This window comes from Oncorhynchus kisutch, linkage group LG30 (assembly GCF_002021735.2).
Source record: "Oncorhynchus kisutch isolate 150728-3 linkage group LG30, Okis_V2, whole genome shotgun sequence".
NCBI lineage: Eukaryota > Metazoa > Chordata > Actinopteri > Salmoniformes > Salmonidae > Oncorhynchus > Oncorhynchus kisutch.
In genome coordinates, this window is record NC_034203.2 from 37,914,644 (window position 1) to 37,937,356 (window position 22,713).

At 42.7% G+C, this 22,713-nt stretch overlaps 1 protein-coding gene across 1 annotated transcript; it reads right to left on the minus strand.

The window, feature by feature from the left end:
• Positions 1 to 6,001: 6,001 nt before the first annotated feature.
• Positions 6,002 to 21,437, minus strand: LOC109880220 (uncharacterized). The gene is made up of 6 exons (XM_031809737.1): positions 21,315 to 21,437; positions 20,012 to 20,104; positions 19,785 to 19,832; positions 12,610 to 12,784; positions 7,116 to 7,336; positions 6,002 to 6,542 (listed from the first exon to the last, which is right to left on the minus strand). The coding sequence occupies exons 2-6, from the start codon at positions 20,084 to 20,086 to the stop codon at positions 6,456 to 6,458; spliced, it is 606 nt and encodes a 201-aa protein (XP_031665597.1). The 5' UTR covers positions 20,087 to 20,104; positions 21,315 to 21,437; the 3' UTR covers positions 6,002 to 6,455.
• Positions 21,438 to 22,713: the final 1,276 nt, after the last annotated feature.

Here is a 22,713-nt window from a genome sequence, read left to right on the forward strand (position 1 = left end):
AAGAAAAAAAAACGATGTTTTGTGCATTAAGTGTGTGTTTGTGTGTTTGTGTGTGTGTGTGTGTGTGTGTGTGTGTGTGTGTATGTGTGTTTGTGTGTGTGTGTGTGTGTGTGTATGTGTGTATGTGTGTGTTTGTGTATGTGTGTATGTGTGTATGTGTGTATGTGTGTGTTTGTGTGTGTGTGTGTTTGTGTGTGTGTGTGTTTGTGTGTGTGTTTGTGTGTGTGTGTGTGTGTGTGTGTGTGTGTGTGTGTGTGTGTGTGTGTGTGTGTGTGTGTGTGTATGTGTGTATGTGTGTGTTTGTGTGTGTGTGTGTGTGTATCTTGTGTTTATATGTGTAACATGTGTTCAACAGCCCCTAACTATCCCAGCAGCTTCCTACTAAAAGAGCCAATCAGAATCTCATCTGTTCAATATTGAATTAGGCTTTTCAATATTTAATTAATTCACCATTGTCGAGGTGGTCACCCAGGGCGGAGAGTTACAGGGCCTGGGGCCTTGGCAGCACCTCATTGTTAAGATGTTTGTAATGAGCCAATCGTGACTGGGGTGTGGATTGTGTTCCACCCCATGATGGGGCGGGATTCCTATCTGCAGTCAATCATCACTCTCCTTCCCCAGCTGTTTGATTACAGGGGAGCATGGCATCCAAGGCCAGTCAATCATTAACAAAAGGCTATTTTCATTGCATTATGCATTCAAGTAGCCTACCCATTATGTAAATATAATTATAGTCCTTTTCTACCCTCTTAAGTTAGTTCTTCCCGTTTTCAGAATAACGTTTTTGTTGGACCCCAGGAAGACTTAGGTGTCGCCATTGTCGTTGGCTATAAAAAATTATAAATAAAAATAACATTTGGAACAGGAATCTTGATTTAACCATTCAAAGCATGTTCAGAGAACATTCTAACGTTCTGTGAACATTTTTATTCTTGTCATCTCACAACCAAGTGGGACCCTGATAAAAAACGTTCCTTTAGGTTATGTTTGTGAATGTTTCCCATTAGCTGGGTTGCTGTTATCACAGGCCAACCATTATGTTTGAATGTTTCCCATTAGCTGGGTTGCTGTTATCACAGGCCAACCATTATGTTTGAATGTTTCCCATTAGCTGGGTTGCTGTTATCACAGGCCAACCATTATGTTTGTGAATGTTTCCCATTAGCTGGGTTACTGTTATCACAGGCCAACCATTATGTTTGTGAATGTTTCCCATTAGCTGGGTTGCTGTTATCACAGGCCAACCATTATGTTTGTGAATGTTTCCCATTAGCTGGGTTACTGTTATCACAGGCCAACCATTATGTTTGTGAATGTTTCCCATTAGCTGGGTTACTGTTATCACAGGCCAACCATTATGTTTGTGAATGTTTCCCATTAGCTGGGTTGCTGTTATCACAGGCCAACCATTATGTTTGTGAATGTTTCCCATTAGCTGGGTTGCTGTTATCACAGGCCAACCATTATGTTTGTGAATGTTTCCCATTAGCTGGGTTACTGTTATCACAGGCCAACCATTATGTTTGTGAATGTTTCCCATTAGCTGGGTTGCTGTTATCACAGGCCAACCATTATGTTTGGGAATGTTTCCCATTAGCTGGGTTACTGTTATCACAGGCCAACCATTATGTTTGTGAATGTTTCCCATTAGCTGGGTTGCTGTTATCACAGGCCAACCATTATGTTTGGGAATGTTTCCCATTAGCTGGGTTACTGTTATCACAGGCCAACCATTATGTTTGGGAATGTTTCCCATTAGCTGGGTTACTGTTATCACAGGCCAACCATTATGTTTGGGAATGTTTCCCATTAGCTGGGTTACTGTTATCACAGGCCAACCATTATGTTTGGGAATGTTTCCCATTAGCTGGGTTACTGTTATCACAGGCCAACCATTATGTTTGTGAATGTTTCCCATTAGCTGGGTTGCTGTTATCACAGGCCAACCATTATGTTTGGGAATGTTTCCCATTAGCTGGGTTGCTGTTTTTTAATATTTTTTATATATATATTTTTTTTTTACCTTTATTTTACTAGGCAAGTCAGTTAAGAACAAATTCTTATTTTCAATGACGGCCTAGGAACAGTGGGTTAACTGCCTGCTCAGGGGCAGAACGACAGATTTGTACCTTGTCAGCTCGGGGGTTTGAACTTGAAACCTTCCGGTTACTAGTCCAACGCTCTAACCACTAGGCTACCCTGCCACCTCTACACTCTAACCACTAGGCTACCCTGCCGCTGTTATCACAGGCCAACCATTATGTTTGTGAATGTTTCCCATTAGCTGGGTTGCTGTTATCACAGGCCAACCATTATGTTTTAGTTCTACAAGAACTAGTAACTACAGTCTCTAGATTGAGAATAGTTGCTCATACTGAATCCTGCCCTTCTTTAAATGACTCCGAGACAGTGGGGTGTGAGAGTTCCCACTGTGCTACGCAGGAGACTTCCGTCCTGACAGGGAGATGATGACGATGACGTTAACTAATTAACAAGACACCTGCTGAACGATGTTAAACTTTAATCATTTATTTCCCAGGGTTACTAAAGGATATACACTTGGCTGTGTTGACAACTTATCATGTTTAGTTTTAACGCTCGTCGGAACATGGCTCAGCCTCATATGTAGTGGTGTAATAATGGAACAATCAAGTGCCTTTAATGTGTTTGGACCCCAGGAAGAGTAGCTGCTGCCAGCTAATGGGGATCCCTAATAAATACAAATACAAAAGCGGTTGTAATGATTGTGATTACATCAAATGATCATTTATGAACTGCAAAATTAGTTTGCTTTCATGTACTTCTGCTGGTGTTTTTGGTGGCTGCAGCATTGTGGTGTATAATTTGCTGTCTCTACATGCACATCTACAGATGTTGGATCTTACTTTGAGCAGTTTCTCACAGCAGGAACATAATCTTGCTGCAACATAAAATGTGAATTATTGTATGGATTATAATGAATGGATGGATTATAATGAATGGAGTTAGAGGTTGAGACATATTTTTTGTTAGGGCAAATCAAGTCTGACATTTAAAGAGTAAAGTCTAACATTTAAATTGTAAACTTTAGAAGCCTTTTTAAACCTTGAATACACTACACGTTTACTTTTCCTGCTGTGCATCAAAATTCTCAGCAACAAAATAGTGATCAAATTAAGATCCTACATCTGTAGGTACATTTGTGATAGATACACAAACAAATTACACAAAATGTACAATATTACATGACATTCAAATGAATATTAAAAGAAACAGGGTCAATTGTTTTGCAGCCAAGGCATCACAGCACTATATCCATGCAAATCATATCACATTATCATGAACAATAAAAACGTGGATTTGCTACAGGGCAGAAAAGAAAATACCGTAATCAAATCAGATCTGAGTAGACACACAAGTCCTCACTGATGTCCCATTCACCTATCCACTCAGGTGATCCAGTGTTATCTCTACCTGTCGAGACTGGCCTGGACAGATCCCTGTAGAGACTGGCCTGGACAGATCCCTGTAGAGACTGGCCTGGAGAAATCCCTGTAGAGACAGGCCTGGACAAATCCCTGTAGAGACTGGCCTGGACAAATCCATGTAGAGAATGGCCTGGATAGATCCATGTAGAGACTGGCCTGGACAGATCCCTGTAGAGACAGGCCTGGACAGATCCCTGTAGAGACAGGTCTGGACAGATCCCTGTAGAGACTGGCCTGGACAAATCCCTGTAGAGAATGGCCTGGATAGATCCATGTAGAGACTGGCCTGGACAGATCCCTGTAGAGACAGGCCTGGACAGATCCCTGTAGAGACTGGCCTGGACAGATCCCTGTAGAGACAGGCCTAGGACAGATCCCTGTAGAGACTGGCCTGGACAAATCCCTGTATAGTCTGGCCTGGACAGATCCCTGTAGAGACTGGCCTGGACAGATCCCTGTAGAGACTGGCCTGGACAAATCCATGTAGAGACAGGCCTGGACAAATCCTTGTAGAGACAGGCCTGGACAAATCCCTGTAGAGACTGGCCTGGACAAATCCCTGTAGAGACTGGCCTGGACAGATCCCTGTAGAGACTGGCCTGGAGAAATCCCTGTAGAGACAGGCCTGGACAAATCCCTGTAGAGACTGGCCTGGACAAATCCCTGTAGAGAATGGCCTGGATAGATCCCTGTAGAGACTGGCCTGGACAGATCCCTGTAGAGACTGGCCTGGAAAGATCCCTGTAGAGACAGGTCTGGACAGATCCCTGTAGAGACTGGCCTGGACAAATCCCTGTAGAGACTGGCCTGGACAGATCCCTGTAGAGACTGGCCTGGACAAATCCCTGTAGAGACTGGCCTGGACAAATCCCTGTAGAGACTGGCCGGGACAAATCCCTGTAGAGACTGGCCTGGACAAATCCCTGTAGAGACTGGCCTGGACAAATCCCTGTAGAGACTGGCCTGGACAAATCCCTGTAGAGACTGGCCTGGACAAATCCCTGTAGAGACTGGCCTGGACAAATCCCTGTAGAGACTGGCCTGGACAGATCCCTGTAGAGACTGGCCTGGACAAATCCCTGTGGAGACAGGCCTGGACAAATCCCTGTAGAGACTGGCCTGGACAAATCTCTGTACAGACTGGCCTGGACAAATCCCTGTAGAGACTGTCTCCTCCAAACGTTTTCAAACTCCATCATACCTACAGACCTATGGATGCAAGGACTGACCATCCATGATATCAACATTATAGTTTTAACCATGTTGAGACACAACAGTGGTAGGCTTGATTACCAACAACGACGAGACGGCCTACAGGTAGGAGGTGAGGGCCCTCGGAGTGTGGTGTCAGGAAAATAACCTCACACTCAACGTCAACAAAACTAAGGAGATGATTGTGGACTTCAGGAAACAGCAGAGGGAACACCCCCCCATCCACATCGATGGAACAGTAGTGGAGAGGGTATCAAGTTTTAAGTTCCTCGGCATACACATCACAGACAAACTGAATTGGTCCACTCACACAGACAGCATCGTGAGGAAGGCGCAGCAGCGCCTCTTCAACCTCAGGAGGCTGAAGAAATTCGGCTTGTCACCAAAAGCACTCACAAACTTCTACAGATGCACAATCGAGAGCATCCTGGCGGCCTGTATCACCGCCTGGTATCCTCCATCATACCTGCTGTATACCCTCCATCATACCTACTGTATACCCTCCATCATACCTACTGTATACCCTCCATCATACCTACTGTATACCCTATATCATACCTACTGTATATCCTCCATCATACCTGCTGTATACCCTCCATCATACCTACTGTATACCCTCCATCATACCTGCTGTATACCCTCCATCATACCTACTGTATACCCTATATCATACCTACTGTATATTCTCCATCATACCTGCTGTATACCCTCCATCATACCTACTGTATACCCTCCATCATACCTACTGTATACCCTCCATCATACCTACTGTATACCCTCCAGTTAGCAATTCGTTTTCACAAAGTTATCAATTCGTTATCACATAGTTATCAATTAGTTATCATGTAGTTATAAATTTGTTATCAGGTAGTTTTATTATAAATAGTCCACTGTAATACACTCGACCAGGGTATCCAAAACTACCCTGGAGGTCCAGATTGCTGCTGGTTTTCTGTTCTACCTGATAATGAATTGCATCCACCTGGTGTCCCAGGTATAAATCAGTCCCTGATTAGAAGGGAAGAATGACAAAATGCAGTCCAGAATATAATTTGAGAGCACGAGACCAAAGGTCTTTAGGTTGTACATTGTCTGCCATCTGGTGTTGGGATTCAACTATTACATCAGTGATAATCATGTCCATGTGCTGCTAACAGTAATGTCACCAACATTTCCTCATCTTACAGTAAAACACCATATTACCAATAAATCACTTAACACGAGATGAATGTTAATAAGTGAGTTATAACATATTTAAAAAAATGTAACTCTTAACTGACGGCTTACAAGCCCTTTATCCATTTAATAAAACAGACAGGAAACAGAATTCTACTCATGTTTTATTATTACTAAGACCTCACTTCATACAGAGACAGAGAGGATGGAAGAGAGAGAGAACATCTGAGAGGTTTAGACCTCACTTCATACAGAGACAGAGAGGATGGAAGAGAGAGAGAACATCTGAGAGGTTTAGACCTCACTTCATACAGAGACAGAGAGGATGGAAGAGAGAGAGAACATCTGAGAGGTTTAGACCTCACTTCATACAGAGACAGAGAGGATGGAAGAGAGAGAGAACATCTGAGAGGTTTAGACCTCACTTCATACAGAGACAGAGAGGATGGAGAGAGAGAGAACATCTGAGAGGTTTAGACCTCACTTCATACAGAGACAGAGAGGATGGAAGAGAGAGAGAACATCTGAGAGGTTTAGACCTCACTTCATACAGAGACAGAGAGGATGGAAGAGAGAGAGAACATCTGAGAGGTTTAGACCTCAAGCTGTTGGTTCATTAACTGGTGGCAGTGCAGCAGGCCATTCAGCGGGTCTAAAGAAACGTATAAACATTCCAACAGCTCCATCCTGACAAGAGGAACAGGGAAGAACATATCAACACTCAAATGTTTGTAAATACTGTAAGTCATATATTCATAGTTATTCACATTTCAACAACACCTGGAAACAAGATTTGAATAACAAGAAGTTGTTCAGGTGAAATAAACTGACGGTTGTGCTTACAACTTTCATTTACAACTAAGGATGACATTTACTAATTGATTGCATCAGATCCAAAGATAACATGTTTCTGTTTAGTGGTGGATTGAACACCAAAATGAAGCTAAAACATGAAACTTACCATCCCCATTATTACTTTAATTTAAAGCCAGACTGCAACATGTATAGTAACTTTAAGTATCCCCTCTGACTTGGAATAATATGAGATATTCATATGAGTACAACTGTCTGTCATAACCCAACATTATCATAACCCAGGAACTAAAGACCTATTACTATTATTAGCCTGGTTTCCATCTTTAGACTGCTATTTAAGACGGGTTGCCATGGTGAATACTGTAGCCCTTTAAGATTAACTGACACACATAAAAGTATGAATGTAAAAAGTTTATAAATATTCAATTCGAGATGAAAACCTACCTGTTTTGATGTCTTATTATGATATCGGAGCCATGTCACAAGATGTTCACAATTGTTTCTCAAAACTGAATAGTCACCACAATTGTGATATCTTTCCTCCAAATCCCTGGCTATTTGTTCTGGTGGTTGGGGAACAAAGCCAGGCGTGTTATCACGAACATTATACTGCTGCCATTTACTGATATCTTCAATGTAGGAATATGTACAGTCTACTTTCTTTCCTGAAACAAGAAACAGAATAGAACAAATTTTAAACAACTGCCACTAATAGATAAGTAAAGATGTGTTGATCTGGATAGCAAAGTTGGGGTCAATTTCAATTCAATTCTTTTAACCCTCCTGTTCTGTTCCGTCGATTTGGACCGATTTACAAGTTCTCTCTGAAAAATGTAGTTCATTTAATCTGATTGTACATTTTGGATGTTTCATTTAACTTGTGTACACCTGTAGTATTCCCAGTCAAAAATGACCTGTCATCAGAAATGAATGGGTGAGACTACAATTAATGTATAAAATGTAGTTATGGCACATGCCCATTCATCAGATGGATACACTTCCTCTCCCAGACCCACATGCATGTGTGTTTGAGCACACACACACACACACACACACACACACACACACACACACACACACACACACACACACACACACACACACACACACACACACACACACACACACACACACACACACACACACACACACACACACCTCACTCCCCTTCTTGGTTCCCATGGCAACCCCAACTGGAACCTTTCCCCAATAGAATATTTCCCCTACCGGAACCACACCTGTTGGCATTCTCACAAATAATCGCAACATTGTTTAAAATATATCACTTTTATCGCAGTTCTGGTATTTAAAGCTTTTTTCAGGTCTTGCTCACAATTCATTCTGTGGCAGCACAATGAACAAACAATATACTGTATGTGAGGCTCTTGGTCATATCTTTGATCATGACACTGGTGAGGAGGAGAGAGGCCAGGAAGCTCACAGTGAAGATGCATTAGAGGAGGAAGTGTCAGAAGTTGAAGACAACATAGAATATGATCCAGAGACAACCGATGTGGAAAAATCCAGTGATGAGGAAGAGGGCCATGCTGAGGTTGTTGTTACATTCCAGTGATGAGGAAGAGGGCCGTGCTGAGGTTGTTGTTACATTCCAGTGATGAGGAAGAGGGCCCTGCTGAGGTTGTTGTTACATTCCAGTGATGAGGAAGAGGGCCCTGCTGAGGTTGTTGTTACATTCCAGTGATGAGGAAGAGGGCCCTGCTGAGGTTGTTGTTACATTCCAGTGATGAGGAAGAGGGCCCTGCTGAGGTTGTTGTTACATTCCAGTGATGAGGAAGAGGGCCCTGCTGAGGATGTTGTTACATTCCAGTGATGAGGAAGAGGGCTCTGCTGAGGTTGTTGTTACATTCCAGTGATGAGGAAGAGGGCCCTGCTGAGGTTGTTGTTACATTCCAGTGATGAGGAAGAGGGCCCTGCTGAGGTTGTTGTTACATTCCACTCAAGGCAAACGAGATACGTCATATCCCGGGTTGATGACATAAAATCCTTCTTCGAACAGTTCCTGACAGAGTCAATCAAAACTATAGTGATAAACATGACCAACTTGGAGGGGAGAAGCGTTTTCAAAGACAACTGGAAGGAGGTAGACCAGACAGACGTTGGAGGGGAGATGCATTTACAAAGACAACTGGAAGGAGGTAGACCAGACAGACGTTGGAGGGGAGATGCATTTACAAAGACAACTGGAAGGAGGTAGACCAGACAGACGTTGGAAGGGAGATGCATTTACAAAGACAACTGGAAGGAGGTAGACCAGACAGACGTTGGAGGGGAGATGCATTTACAAAGACAACTGGAAGGAGGTAGACCAGACAGACGTTGGAGGGGAGATGCATTTACAAAGACAACTGGAAGGAGGTAGACCAGACAGACGTTGGAGGGGAGATGCATTTACAAAGACAACTGGAAGGAGGTAGACCAGACAGACGTTGGAGGGGAGATGCATTTACAAAGACAACTGGAAGGAGGTAGACCAGACAGACGTTGGAGGGGAGATGCGTTTACAAAGACAACTGGAAGGAGGTAGACCAGACAGACGTTGGAGGGGAGAAGCGTTTACAAAGACAACTGGAAGGAGGTAGACCAGACAGACGTTGGAGGGGAGATGCATTTACAAAGACAACTGGAAGGAGGTAGACCAGACAGACGTTGGAGGGGAGATGCGTTTTCAAAGACAACTGGAAGGAGGTAGACCAGACAGACGTTGGAGGGGAGATGCGTTTTCAAAGACAACTGGAAGGAGGTAGACCAGACAGACGTTGGAGTGGAGATGCGTTTTCAAAGACAACTGGAAGGAGGTAGACCAGACAGACGTTGGAGGGGAGATGCGTTTTCAAAGACAACTGGAAGGAGGTAGACCAGACAGACGTTGGAGGGGAGATGCGTTTTCAAAGACAACTGGAAGGAGGTAGACCAGACAGACGTTGGAGGTGAGATGCGTTTTCAAAGACAACTGGAAGGAGGTAGACCAGACAGACATTGGAGGGGAGATGCGTTTTCAAAGACAACTGGAAGGAGGTAGACCAGACAGACATTGGAGGGGAGATGCATTTACAAAGACAACTGGAAGAAGGTAGACCAGACAGACGTTGGAGGGGAGATGCGTTTTCAAAGACAACTGGAAGGAGGTAGACCAGACAGACGTTGGAGGGGAGATGCATTTACAAAGACAACTGGAAGGAGGTAGACCAGACAGACATTGGAGGGGAGATGCGTTTTCAAAGACAACTGGAAGGAGGTAGACCAGACAGACGTTGGAGGGGAGATGCATTTACAAAGACAACTGGAAGAAGGTAGACCAGACAGACGTTGGAGGGGAGATGCGTTTTCAAAGACAACTGGAAGGAGGTAGACCAGACAGACGTTGGAGGGGAGATGCATTTACAAAGACAACTGGAAGGAGGTAGACCAGACAGACGTTGGAGGGGAGATGCATTTACAAAGACAACTGGAAGGAGGTAGACCAGACACACGTCCAAGCACACGTCTGTTGATTTTGGCTGGTGTGTACAGATCCAGAAAATAATCTACCACCAGATTATGGGATGCAGAGTCTGGACAGACAATTTTTCGTGCCACTGTCACTCCAGACATTTCACGCGTTGTCACAGGTGATTCGCTTCGACAACCGTGATACAAGGCCAGGCCGCCGTCAACAAGGATAATTGGCAGCGATCAGAGAGGTTTGGCACAAGTGGGGGGAGCACCTGCTACTCATCTATAACCCAAGTCCAGACATCACAGTGGATGAGCATCTGATCTCTTTTAGGGGATGCTGCCCATTCAACAGTACATGCCAAGCAAACCTTCTAAATATGTAATAAAGTTATGGGCAGCATGTGATGCCAGGACAAGTTATGCCTGGAACATGCAGGTTCACACAGGGAAACCTGCTGACGGTGTTCCCGAAAGGAACCAGGGAAACCTGCTGACGGTGTTCCCGAAAGGAATCAGGGAAACCTGCTGATGGTGTTCCCGAAAGGAACCAGGGAAACCTGCTGACGGTGTTCCCGAAAGGAACCAGGGAAACCTGCTGACGGTGTTCCTGAAAGGAACCAGGGAAACCTGCTGACGGTGTTCCCAAAAGGAACAAGGGAAACCTGCTGACGGTGTTCCCGAAAGGAACCAGGGAAACCTGCTGACGGTGTTCCCGAAAGGAACCAGGGAAACCTGCTGACGGTGTTCCCGAAAGGAACCAGGGAAACCTGCTGGCGGTGTTCCCGAAAGGAACCAGGGAAACCTGCTGACGGTGTTCCCGAAAGGAACCAGGGAAACCTGCTGACGGTGTTCCCGAAAGGAACCAGGGAAACCTGCTGACGGTGTTCCCGAAAGGAACCAGGGAAACCTGCTGACGGTGTTCCTGAAAGGGGAAGGGGAAGCGGGTGGTCCTGGAAATGACTGCAGGTGTCCAGGGGCACAACACAACATAATGGAGTCAATTCTATTCATTTGAATTTGTAAATATGTTTTAGATGTGATAAATTAAAACAACGCTTTGATGCAATTTTTCACGTTACTATGCAAGACATGAAGTATCACATTATTATTATAGTATCACAGTATTTTGACATCCCACATTTAAAAAAAATGATTTCTACTATGTTTACCGACGAGTTGTTTTACTGTCATATATTGAACATCCTTTTCCTGTCTGTCTATAATGCTGAACTGGACTACTGAGTTCCTCCAAGCTTTTCAAGACAAAGGGTCATAAAAGTGGCTCTTCAAACCTAGGTGTGATATCCTGTGACCTAGCAGGACTATAAAAGTACTGCTCCTCTCTTAGCTCACTGATCCTGCTGGACCTCTCCAGCCGGACCTTTCGAGGGAGAAGAACCTCCATTCTCAGTAGGCTGACCATAGGGCCAGGACCTTTGCTTTTAATGGCAAGAACTAGTGAACTGATAAATTAAGGAAAGCACCTTTTACGTAATAGTACCTGTAATCCAGTACAGAAATTGGGACGGGAGAGTCCATACACTAAACAGTCTCAGAAGGAGACAGTCTTTAAAGAGCTAGTGTAGCCTGAAAGAAGAAGACAATTTCGAGCACACCCTCTGCAACTCAAAGGAATAGCCATCAGACAGAGCATCCAGGGTCACAACCCAGAGGATAAGCCCACGAGGGACCTTCCAAAATCAGAGGAAAGGAGAAAGAAACCACCACCAAGGAACCCCTCAACTCAGGACAAAGGAGGACATATCTCCCTCTTGTCTTTGTTCACCTCCATGTGGCCTAACCAGAGCCAGGGCCAACAGACTTAGTTCACAGACTGAGTATCATATTTTTAATATTCAGATATCTTGAAGTCTCTCTTCTTGTCTTTCATTCTATTTCTTGACTTTTCCATGATCATTCTCATTATGTGTGTAAATACTTTGATTAGCGTTATTAAATGTTGATTGTATAAAGAACTTGTGTTTGTCTTGTTATTCTGTGAAAGAACTCCAATTTATTCTCAAATAATTCATACCTTCATATTAAACAATTTATTACTAGTATTCACATTTCAGTCTTAAAGTGTTATTGTAAATAACTCATACGTCAGGCTTTCTCCAAGAAAGGTGGTGCCCCGTTAATAATTTCATACTAATAAGTACAGACTAGCTTACATATTGTATATGTAATTTTGTATTTCCAGTATAGCTATGCTGTCTCAACAGTGACATGATCACCCTGAAAGCCAGAGGGAATTGGATTTGAATTGCAATTTGTAGAATTGCTGGGGGTAATATTGAATTGTGAATTATAATTGTTTTACATTTACCTAACATTGGATTTGAGAGGAATTCAATTCAGTCTGAATTGCAATAGAATTTTTTGGGGGTGCTGAATTTGTTGAATTGACACAACCCTACTGGATAGTGAATGTTATTACTTAATTCATTATGGCAAAGTAACGAATGTTATGTTGACTTACCATCAAAGTGAAAAATGTTGCCTTTGTTTCGATTAGGCATCACAGCTTTCGCTGGTGGGTTATCAACCCAGATTGCAAAGTGATATCCTGGAGGGATCCCCCTCTTTTTGGATTCGAACAGATAGGTCATATCTCTCCACTTCATTTTGGTTCGAATGATATCTCCAAATTTAAACTGTAAAAAAATGTATATAGGGAAATAGTGAGGTCACACATTAAGTTGCTGTGTAATAATGCTGTAGGTAGTAATGACATTGTGTTAATTAACATGCTGTAAATGCTGTGACATGCACTTTAACATTGGCTTTGTAATTAAATAGTAATGGAGTGAGAGCTGCAACTGGGACTCAAAACTTAGTTCAGTGCAGAGCTGAGTTTCTAATGGACATTAGGCTGGGACTTAGGGTGTAGACAGTATAACGCTCACATATACACTTTACTTACACTTTATGTAATACGAGTGTGGGTTACGAAGAAGTTTACATTTGGTTTTAGTGCATTTAGATTAGTCAGCACACTACCACAAAGGGGGACTGGGTCCGACCAACAATCAAATACAAAAACTGTCTTATCAAATTGGGGTATTCAGATGACACATATATAGGTAACAAACTAACTAGCTACAGTTGAAGTCGGAAGTTTACACACACCTTAGCCAAATACATTTCAACTCCGTTTTTCACATTTCCTGACATTTAATCCTAGTAAAAATTCCCCGTCTTAGGTCAGTTAGGCTCACCACTTTAAGAATGTGAAATGTCAGAATAATGTGAGAACAGGCTCTCCCGTTGCGACGTCGCCAGAGGCCCATCTGCTAGCCCCGGCCCACTAGCTGTCTGAATCGCCGTGTCTCCAGCTCGCCTAGCATAGTAGCGACTGAATTGGCTCCCTGACTTATCTATTGCTGCTCACTGGACCCTATGATCACTCGGCTACACATGCCTCTCCCTAATGTCAATATGCCTTGTCTATTGCTCTTTTGGTTAGTGATTACTGTCTCCTTTCACTGTAGAGCCTCCAGCCCTGCCCAAAATGCCTTACATAGCCCTTTTGTTCCATCCCCCACACATGCAGTGGCCTCACCTGGCTTATCTGGTGCCTCTAGAGACAAAACCTCTCATCGTCACTCAATGCCTAGGTTTACCTCCACTGTTCTCACATCCTACCACACCCTTGTCTGTACATTATTCCTTCCACGCCCAGAAATCTGCTCCTTTTACTCTGTTCTGAACACACTGGATGACCAGTTCTTATAGCCTTTAGTCGTACCCTTATCCTACTCCTCTTCTGGTGATGTAGAGGTTAACCAAGGCCCTGCAGCCCACAGCCTCACTCCCATTCCCCAAGTGCTCTCATTTGTTGACTTCTGTAACCGTAAAAGCCTTGGTTTCATAAATGTTAACATCAGATGTCTCCTCCCTAAGTTTGTTTTATTCACTGCTTTAGCACACTCCGCCAACCCTGGTGTCCTAGCCGTGTCTGAATCCTGGCTTAGGAAGGCCACCAAAAATTCAGATATTTCCATCCCCAACTACAACATTTTCCAACAAGATTGAACTGACAAAGGGGGCAGAGTTGAAATCTACTGCAGAGATGGCCTGCAGAGTTCTGTCATACTATCCAGGTCGGTGCCCAAACAATTCAAGCTTCTACTTTTAAAAATCCACCTTTCCAGAAACAAGTCTCTCACCGTTGCCGCTTGTTTAAAGAACCCCTAATAAAAGAATGTATAAGTTTAAAGATAACGATTAAATAATTCTACCCTGAAACTTAACTATTGGGGATTATAGGTTATGTAGCATGTATAAGGAATAATTTAAATTTGAAACATAAGTCCAACTAGGTTGGACTGGGAAAAAGAGGAATGTGTGTGTGTGTGCCTAAGAAAACACAGAGAACAATTAAATTGTGATTGAACCGACCGGCTAGAACTCTGAGACATGTATGATAGGACAGGGAGTACCCCTCAAGGTTACCCTAATCTCAGGGGAATGGAATTGTCGGCTGGGTAGAAGATAACTCTCCTAATGTTCGTGTGCATGTGTGTGCGTAAGTAAGGAGCATGGTATAAAATGGATGTCTTTGTATATGAACTGGAGAGTCCTCTCGTGAATAAACATTGATTTGACTATTGTAAGATGGGAATTCTGTATGTTTTATTTAAACCAGAACTTTACAAACTCTGGGTTGCAGACTGAGAAGATTAATTGAAATTTATGAACATTGATAACAAAATTCTATATCACCCCCCTCAGCGCCCAGCTGTGCCCCGGACATCATATGTGAATTGATTGCCCCTCATCTATCTTCAGAGTTCGTACTGTTAGGTGACCTAAACTGGGATATGCCTAACACCCAGGCCATCCTACAATCTAAGATCGATTCCCTCAATCTCACACAAATTATCAAGGAACCTACCAGGTACAACCCTAAAACCGTAACCATGGGCACCCTCTTAGATATCATCCTGTCCAACTTTCCCTCTAAATACACCTCAGCTGTCTTCAACCAGGATCTCAGCAATCACTGCCTCATTGCCTGCATCCGTAATGGGTCTGCGGTCAAACGACCACCCCTCATCACTGTCAAATGCTCCCTAAAACACTTCAGGGAGCAGGCCTTTCTAACCGACCTGACCGGGTATCCTGGAAGGATATTGACCTCATCCCGTCAGTAGAGGATGTCTTGTTGTTCTTTGAAAGTAATTTCCTCACCATCTTAAATAAGCATTCCCCATTAAAAAAATGTAGAACAGATATAGCCCTTGGTTCACCCCAGACTTGACTTCCCTTGACCAGCACAAAAACCTAATGTGGCATTCTGCATTAGCATCGAATAGCCCCAGTGATATGCAACTTTTCAGGGAAGTCAGGAACAAATATACAGTCAGTCAGGAAAACTTTTGCATCGTGTAGCACTAATTCCAAAGAGTTCTGGGACACTAAAGTCCATGGAGGATTAGAGCACCTCCCCCCAGCTGCCCACTGCACTGAGGCTAGGAAACACTGTCACCACTGATAAATCTACCATAATCGATCATTTCAATAAGCATTTTTCTACGACTGGCCATGCTTTCCACCTGGCTACCCCTACACTGGCGAACAGCTCTGCACCCCCCGCAGCAACTTGCCAAAGTCACCCCCGCGTCTCTTTCACCCAAATCCAGACAGCAGATGTCCTGAAAGAGCTACAAAATCTGGATCACTACAAATCAGCTGGGCTAGACAATCTGGACCCTCTCTTTCTAAAATTATCCGCCAAAATTGTTGCAACCCCCATTACTAGCCTGTTCAACCTCTCTTTCGTATCGTCTGAGATCCCCAAAGACTGGAAAGCTGCCGCGGTCATGCCGCCCTTCAAAGTGGGAAACACTCTATACCTATTCTCAAGGTCCTAAACGATATAACCTCCATCAATAAAAGACAGTACTGTGCAGCAGTCTTCATTGACCTGGTCAAGGCTTTCGACACCGTCAATCACCGCTCTCTAATCGGCATACTCAATAGCCTTGGTTTCTCAAATTACTATCTGAGAAGTAGTTGGTGAACCAGGCTAGGAAGAATTCAGTGTGTCAAATCGGAGGGCCTGTTGTCCGGACCTCTGGCAGTCTCTATGGGGTTGCCACAGGGTTCAATTCTCGGGCCGACTCTTTTCTCTGTATATATCTATGATGTCGCTCTTGCTGCTGGTGATTCTCTGATCCACCACTACGCAGATGACACCATTCTGTATACATCTGGCCCTTCTTTGGACAGTGGATTAACAAATCTCCAAACGATCTTCAATGCCATACAAAACTCCTTCTGTGGCCTCCAACTGCTCTTAAATGCAAGTAAAACTAAATGCATGCTCTTCAACCGATCACTGCCCGCAACTGCCCGCCCGTCCTAGGTGTTCGGCTAGACTGGAAACTCTCCTTCCAGACTCACATCAAACATCTCCAATCCAAAATTAAATCTAGAATCGGCTTCCTATTTCGCAACAAAGCATCCTTCACTCATGCTGTCAAACATACCTTCGTAAAACTCACCATCCTACCAATCCTCGACTTTGGCGATGTCATCTATAAAATAGCCTCCAACACTCTACTCAACAAATTGGATGCAGTCTATCACAGTGCCATCCGTTTTGTCACCAAAGCCCCATATATCACCCACCATTGCGACCTGTACGCTCTCGTTGGCTGGACCTCGCTTCATACTTGTCGCCAAACCCACTGGCTCCAGGTCATCTACAAGTCTCTGCTAGGTAAAGCCCCGCCTTATCTCAGCTCATTGGTCACCATAGCGGGCACCCACCCGTAGCACGCGCTCCAGCAGGTATATCTCACTGGTCACCCCAAAAGCCAATTCCTCCTTTGGCCGCCATTCCTACCAGTTCTCTGCTGCCAATGACTGGAACGAACTTCAAAAATCACTGAAGCTGGAGACCCATATCTCTCTCACTAGCTTTAAGCACCAGCTTTCAGAGCAGCTCACATATCACTGCACCTGTGCATAGCCCATCTGTAAACAGCCCATCCAACTACCTCATCCCCCTAATGTATTTATTTTATTTATCTTGCTCCTTTGCACCCCAGTATCTTTACTTGCACATTCATCTTCTGCACATCTACCATTCCAGTGATGAATTGCTATATTCTAATTACTTAGCCACCATGGCCTATTTATTGCCTTACCTCCCTTATCTTTCCTTATTTGCACTCACTGTATATATATTTTAATTTTTTCTATTGTATTATTGACCGTATGTTTGTTTATTCCATGTGTAACTCTGTGTTGTTGTATGTGTCGAACTGATGTGCTTTATCTTGGCCAGCTTGCAGTTGTTAATGTAACAAAATGTGAAAAAAGTGAAGGGGTCTGAATACGTTCCAAGTGCACAGCAGGGCTGACAGCCAGGATGGTGGACATCATTTTCTGGAAGAAGCAATGTGTCAGCTCAACCCAAACACGATAAGAGTGCAAAGGAACATTCCAATGTGCATCACAAATGTAGTGGGCCAGCAGAAGGTCATGTTGAATTCAGGCAGCCATATTAGACTAGCAATGAATGCAAGGTTAAATATAAATAAGGAGGTGACTTGATAGCCCAATCCTGGAGGCGCAGGTTATACCACCAATTTGTATAGCTAGGGAGCGAGAGTCTGAGTACAGGGTTGGATTTTATTTAATATCATTGATCCTCAAAGAAGCTTGTGACTTAGAGATTCTCTGGTACTTTTTTTATACTTTTTAGCCAATAGGTCTGAAAATAGCCACCTCACAAGCCAAAAGTGGTCCTCGAAAATTGCATACCACGTCACATATGTGCACCATATCAATGCTATCTCTCTCTGCTGTGTGTGCATCTTGGTAACTGTCACTAATTTCGCAACAGGCTGAAGCTCATTGGCTGAAACTCGAATTGCTAGGTGGCAGAAACACATGGGGGATAATGTAAGGAAAATTACACAGCACAATTTCCAGAAAATAGTTTCCTTTCTAATTGAGGTAAACAGTAAATCTGCTCATAGACTATGCATATAAAAACGAACTACATATTGACTTATCCAGCCCACAGCGTGAGGTTTAAAAAATACTTAGTAGTTGCATGTCTTTAAAATACTTGGTGTGCCATGACAAGCAGTCTCCTTTATTTTCTATATCAAGACAAAGGTGTATGAGTGTAATTATGGCATATTGGATTCCCAACGTCATTGAGATACATCAGAATAGTCTTGACTACAGGTCATAAGTACAGTACACAAATCTGAAAGATGTCTCTCGTTTAAAACATGTAGAGCTGATTTACAGGTTTTAACCACCATTTAATGGTATTGTGGCAGCTATATTGGATTGGGGACACCATATTCAATTTGGAGTCAAATCTAGGGGGCCCCCTAACATAATTGTACGAGTAGGGGCTGAACATAAAATCTACAGAGGAAAAAAAGTGTTTTCTGTGTCTGAGCGTGTAACTATGTATTTTTGTCAGGCTGGACTATACAGCAGTGAATGATAAGATATTTGACTTGGAAAGTTGTCTATTAATCAGCTATCAAAAAGTGAATCTTACATTCATCATAAATATTCATAGTTGATATTGCAGCCTAATATTCATAGTTGATATTGCAGCCTAATATTCATAGTTGATATTGCAGCCTAATATTCATAGTTGATATTGCAGCCTATTGTGTGTCTGTGTTTATAGGTTTATATTTTTATGATGAATTAAGATATCCTAATGTTGTTTGTTTGTGTATGTTGGGCAGACACCATCTTCTTTACTTGTTCCAGGGAATTTTGTGTCACCCACATAAATGGCATAGTGTTTGTTGATATATTCTATTCCGTTGCATGTATGAACAGGTAAACGTGGAAAGGCAATCATATCACCAAATTCATACTGTACACATGAAATGAAGCAATGTTAAGATGTGCTGTGAAAATGAATATACATTTACAACCCAGGCCCTGTCCAGAAATAACCTCAGCCCCTAACCTCTAGTTACATGGTAATCTGAGAGGGTTTGATGGGTGATGATATAGTGATACCGTCACCTACCCTCTAATCTGCTATGTGGAATTCTGGCCCTATTGCTTAAACCTTCCCAATCCTCTAAGATCTGCACAAGCATCTAGGGGTTGTTTCTGAACAGAGCCCCACAACCTTGTAAGTTTGTGGCAAGCCTCCATCACTACTGCAGAGAACGGCATCGGCAGTAAGCAGGTTTAAGCATGTTAGGAATTTGATGAATAATGACTAAACAATATCTACATTTTAAATAGAACTATAACTAATTAAACTTTACTCTGTTTTATTATATCTGATTAATAATGTTAATTCACACGGAAGGGATTGTGTAGCATGAAACAGGGGGTAATTAAACATAATAAACACCATTCCAGCTGGGTTGGGGAGGAATGGATTGTGGGTTTTTAAGTAAGCAAAGAGGGTCATTAACCTATGGTTGAACCGACTCAACTTAGCTCTGGGATGTTTAGATAAGGCAGCGAGTATCTCCCTAGGTTTTCCATTATCTGGAACTGTCTGCTGAATAGTGGTAGATGAAGGTGAGATTTCAGAAGTTATATATATATATTGGTGCCCACCACTGCTAGCAATATACGGACAATATAACTAGACAACTCACATAACTAAAGTTTACAATGTTGGTAATGTTTTGTCTTTACCTGTTTATCTGCCTGTTGAGCCTGTTGAGCTGGCTTAGGAGCAGATCCCTGTTAGTATAACAGAGAGATAATTGTTTCAGAACAAAACAAACTATTTCAATGACTTGCAATAAAAATATATCACTTTTGTTGACACATACTAACAAGATGGTAAATATCATACTGGTAGATTAGGAGATTAACTCCTGAATTGTGTGTTTTAAAAGCATTTATTTTAAGTCACTTACCCCTCCTTTAACAGAGATGGTCAGTTGAAAAAGTAAGATGGCCAAAAGGAAGGTCAGCTTCATTCTCATCATCATGGCAGTCCAGGGGAAATGCTGGAAAGAAACATATCAGTGAATGTGACTCTGCTGCACTGTTCCTTCCGAAGTGTGCTTGGTTATCACCAATTATTTTATAGATTGTGTGAATTTACAAGGACCGACGCTGGAGTCGAGAAGCAGGTATGGGGAGTTGAAGTTTAATTAAGAACAGACAAAGAGCAAGCCAGAACCAGCATCAGCACATGGATACACAATGACAAACGACAATCAATGTAGCAGCGGAGAACAGAGCTGGGGAACTGAAACATAATTTTAGGTCAGTACTGAACATGTCACACAATGGGACAATCAATTTCTAAAACAAGTGTAAACATCCCAGAAACACTGCTGTTCAAATCAAACACACTTCTGAAATTATAGTGCGGAAAAACATCTGTTATGGTTGAATTCCGACTTCAGACTTCAAAGCCATAACAACATCCAGAAATGCATAGAGAAGTCATGAACATTTTATTCTTGAAAGGCCACTGATGAGGACCAAATGTCTTATCATTCATTTAGGCTAATGTATCTCTACTGCTATCTCTTCTATATGACATTCTTATCTCAAGAAGCAATTTCAGTGTTTAAACACTTGTTTTCTAACTATAGGGTAGGATGCCACTGGAGTTGGTTAGCTGAGAGATCAACCATAGCAGCTTTGTTAAATGTCAGACAGACATTGACTAAAACAGGAATATAATATTTAAGTTCATCACAGATATACAACACAACCTCCAAAATCAATATGTGTAAATAGATAGTTTTTAAAAACAGAGAATAACTTAAAAAAATGTTTTCATACCTATAATTTAATGCTCCATGTATTTGGACCCAGGTTTATTTGGTACTAGAGGCATTTGTAATGTTTCAAACAGCCAAATTCAGCCACATTTGAAAATACACATACAAATACTTAAATAATGAAATGTTTTATTTAACTAGGCAAGTCAGTTAAGATCAATAACGGCCTACCCCTGCCTAACCCTAATGACGCTCTACCAATTGTGCGCCACCCTATATTACTTCCAATCATGGCCGGTTGTGATACAGCCCGGAATCGAACCAGGGTCTGTAGTGACACCTCTACCACTGAGGTGCAGTGCCTTGGACTGCTGTGCCATTCGCGAGCCCCATAAGGATGTATTTGTTCCCAGATCTGCAGCTGAGACAGACCGATGAAGAGACCACTGTCTCTTCTGATAAGATATGAAGTATCACTTACCTCCGGAGAGAAAGACAAGTGGACGTTGAGTTGAGAGGTGAGAGTGATGGGTCTTTCCTGTGATGGTCAGAGCCTATTGAAGCTGGGAGAGGTGACCTTTTAAATACTGTTCTTGACCAGACCCGTGACAATGGAGCCTCAGACTTCCTCCAACTGCTCTGATCTTAACAATTGTAACACTTTAAATAATTATCAGCTGCTTTGAATATGTTCTGATATTAAACCCAGGTGGAGAGAGAGATGATGGTGCAGGTGGAGAGAGACATGCTGGGGCAGGTGGAGGAACAGGTAGAGAGAGACATGATGATGCAGATGGAGGCCCAGATGAAGAGAGACATGATGTGGCAGGTGGAGGCCCAGGTGGAGAGAGAGATGATGGTGCAAGTGGTGGCCCAGGTGGAGAGAGACATGATGGTGCACTCTAATAAAGAATATGCTGTATGTTGTCAAGGTCTTCTACAGTTATCATCAACTGAACTCACAAAAAAAGTCAATAAAAGCATGTAACAATTTGTCTTGGGCCTGGAGTCTTGGTCAACATCATCATCAGGCCATGGTAGGTAGGCTGCTGCTGCGATGATAACGATGATGATGATGATGATGACAGTCCCCCTCAGGAGGAACTAAAGGTGGAGGAGGAGGGATGTTAGTTTGGTCAGGTTTAAGTAGCGGTGGCTGTGGTGTTTAACAAAAGTGAGGACAGGTATGGAGGATGATTGGCAGTTAGTAGCAGCTGGCGCTTGTTGAGTTGATGGAAAAGCTACTTTCAAGGCGACTAGTTGAAAGAGTTGCATTCAGGTCTGGTCCCCTCTCCTGAATTTAAGTAAACATTTAACTCCATTAAACACATTAAGATGCAATATTTTCAAATGACTGTAATTCTAAAAGTACGTTTAAAAAAATTAAAGTTATCTTTCTGGTGTCTAGGTATAGATTCGGACCAAAACAATGGAAACGCAGACATGACACTGTAAAAACATGTTTATTTGGTGGTTAAGTAGGAACGTTTGTGAACCACTATATTACACAGCGTCTCCTACTGAGTTAAAACAACAGGGACACCACTGTTTTACCTCAGCAGGAGCCCCACTACTGTAGGAGGAAACACAGGAAATTCCTGTGTTCAGTCTGATAGAAACAGACCAGACTTTCAGAACACTAGTGAAAGCAAGGTTTGTATGTAAGAAGATTAGAGACCCCTTGATGGGCTCCAAACATGTCAACAGATACCTATAGCTACTGACTGGACATCTCTCTAAAATAACCTAACATGTCTTCGTCTGGAAAACTACATTTTACATTTCATGTATTACCTTATTTGGGTATTCAATATCCACAAATGTTACTGGACATGCTGAATTAGGTACAAGCATATCCACAATATGCAAGTGTGAACTCT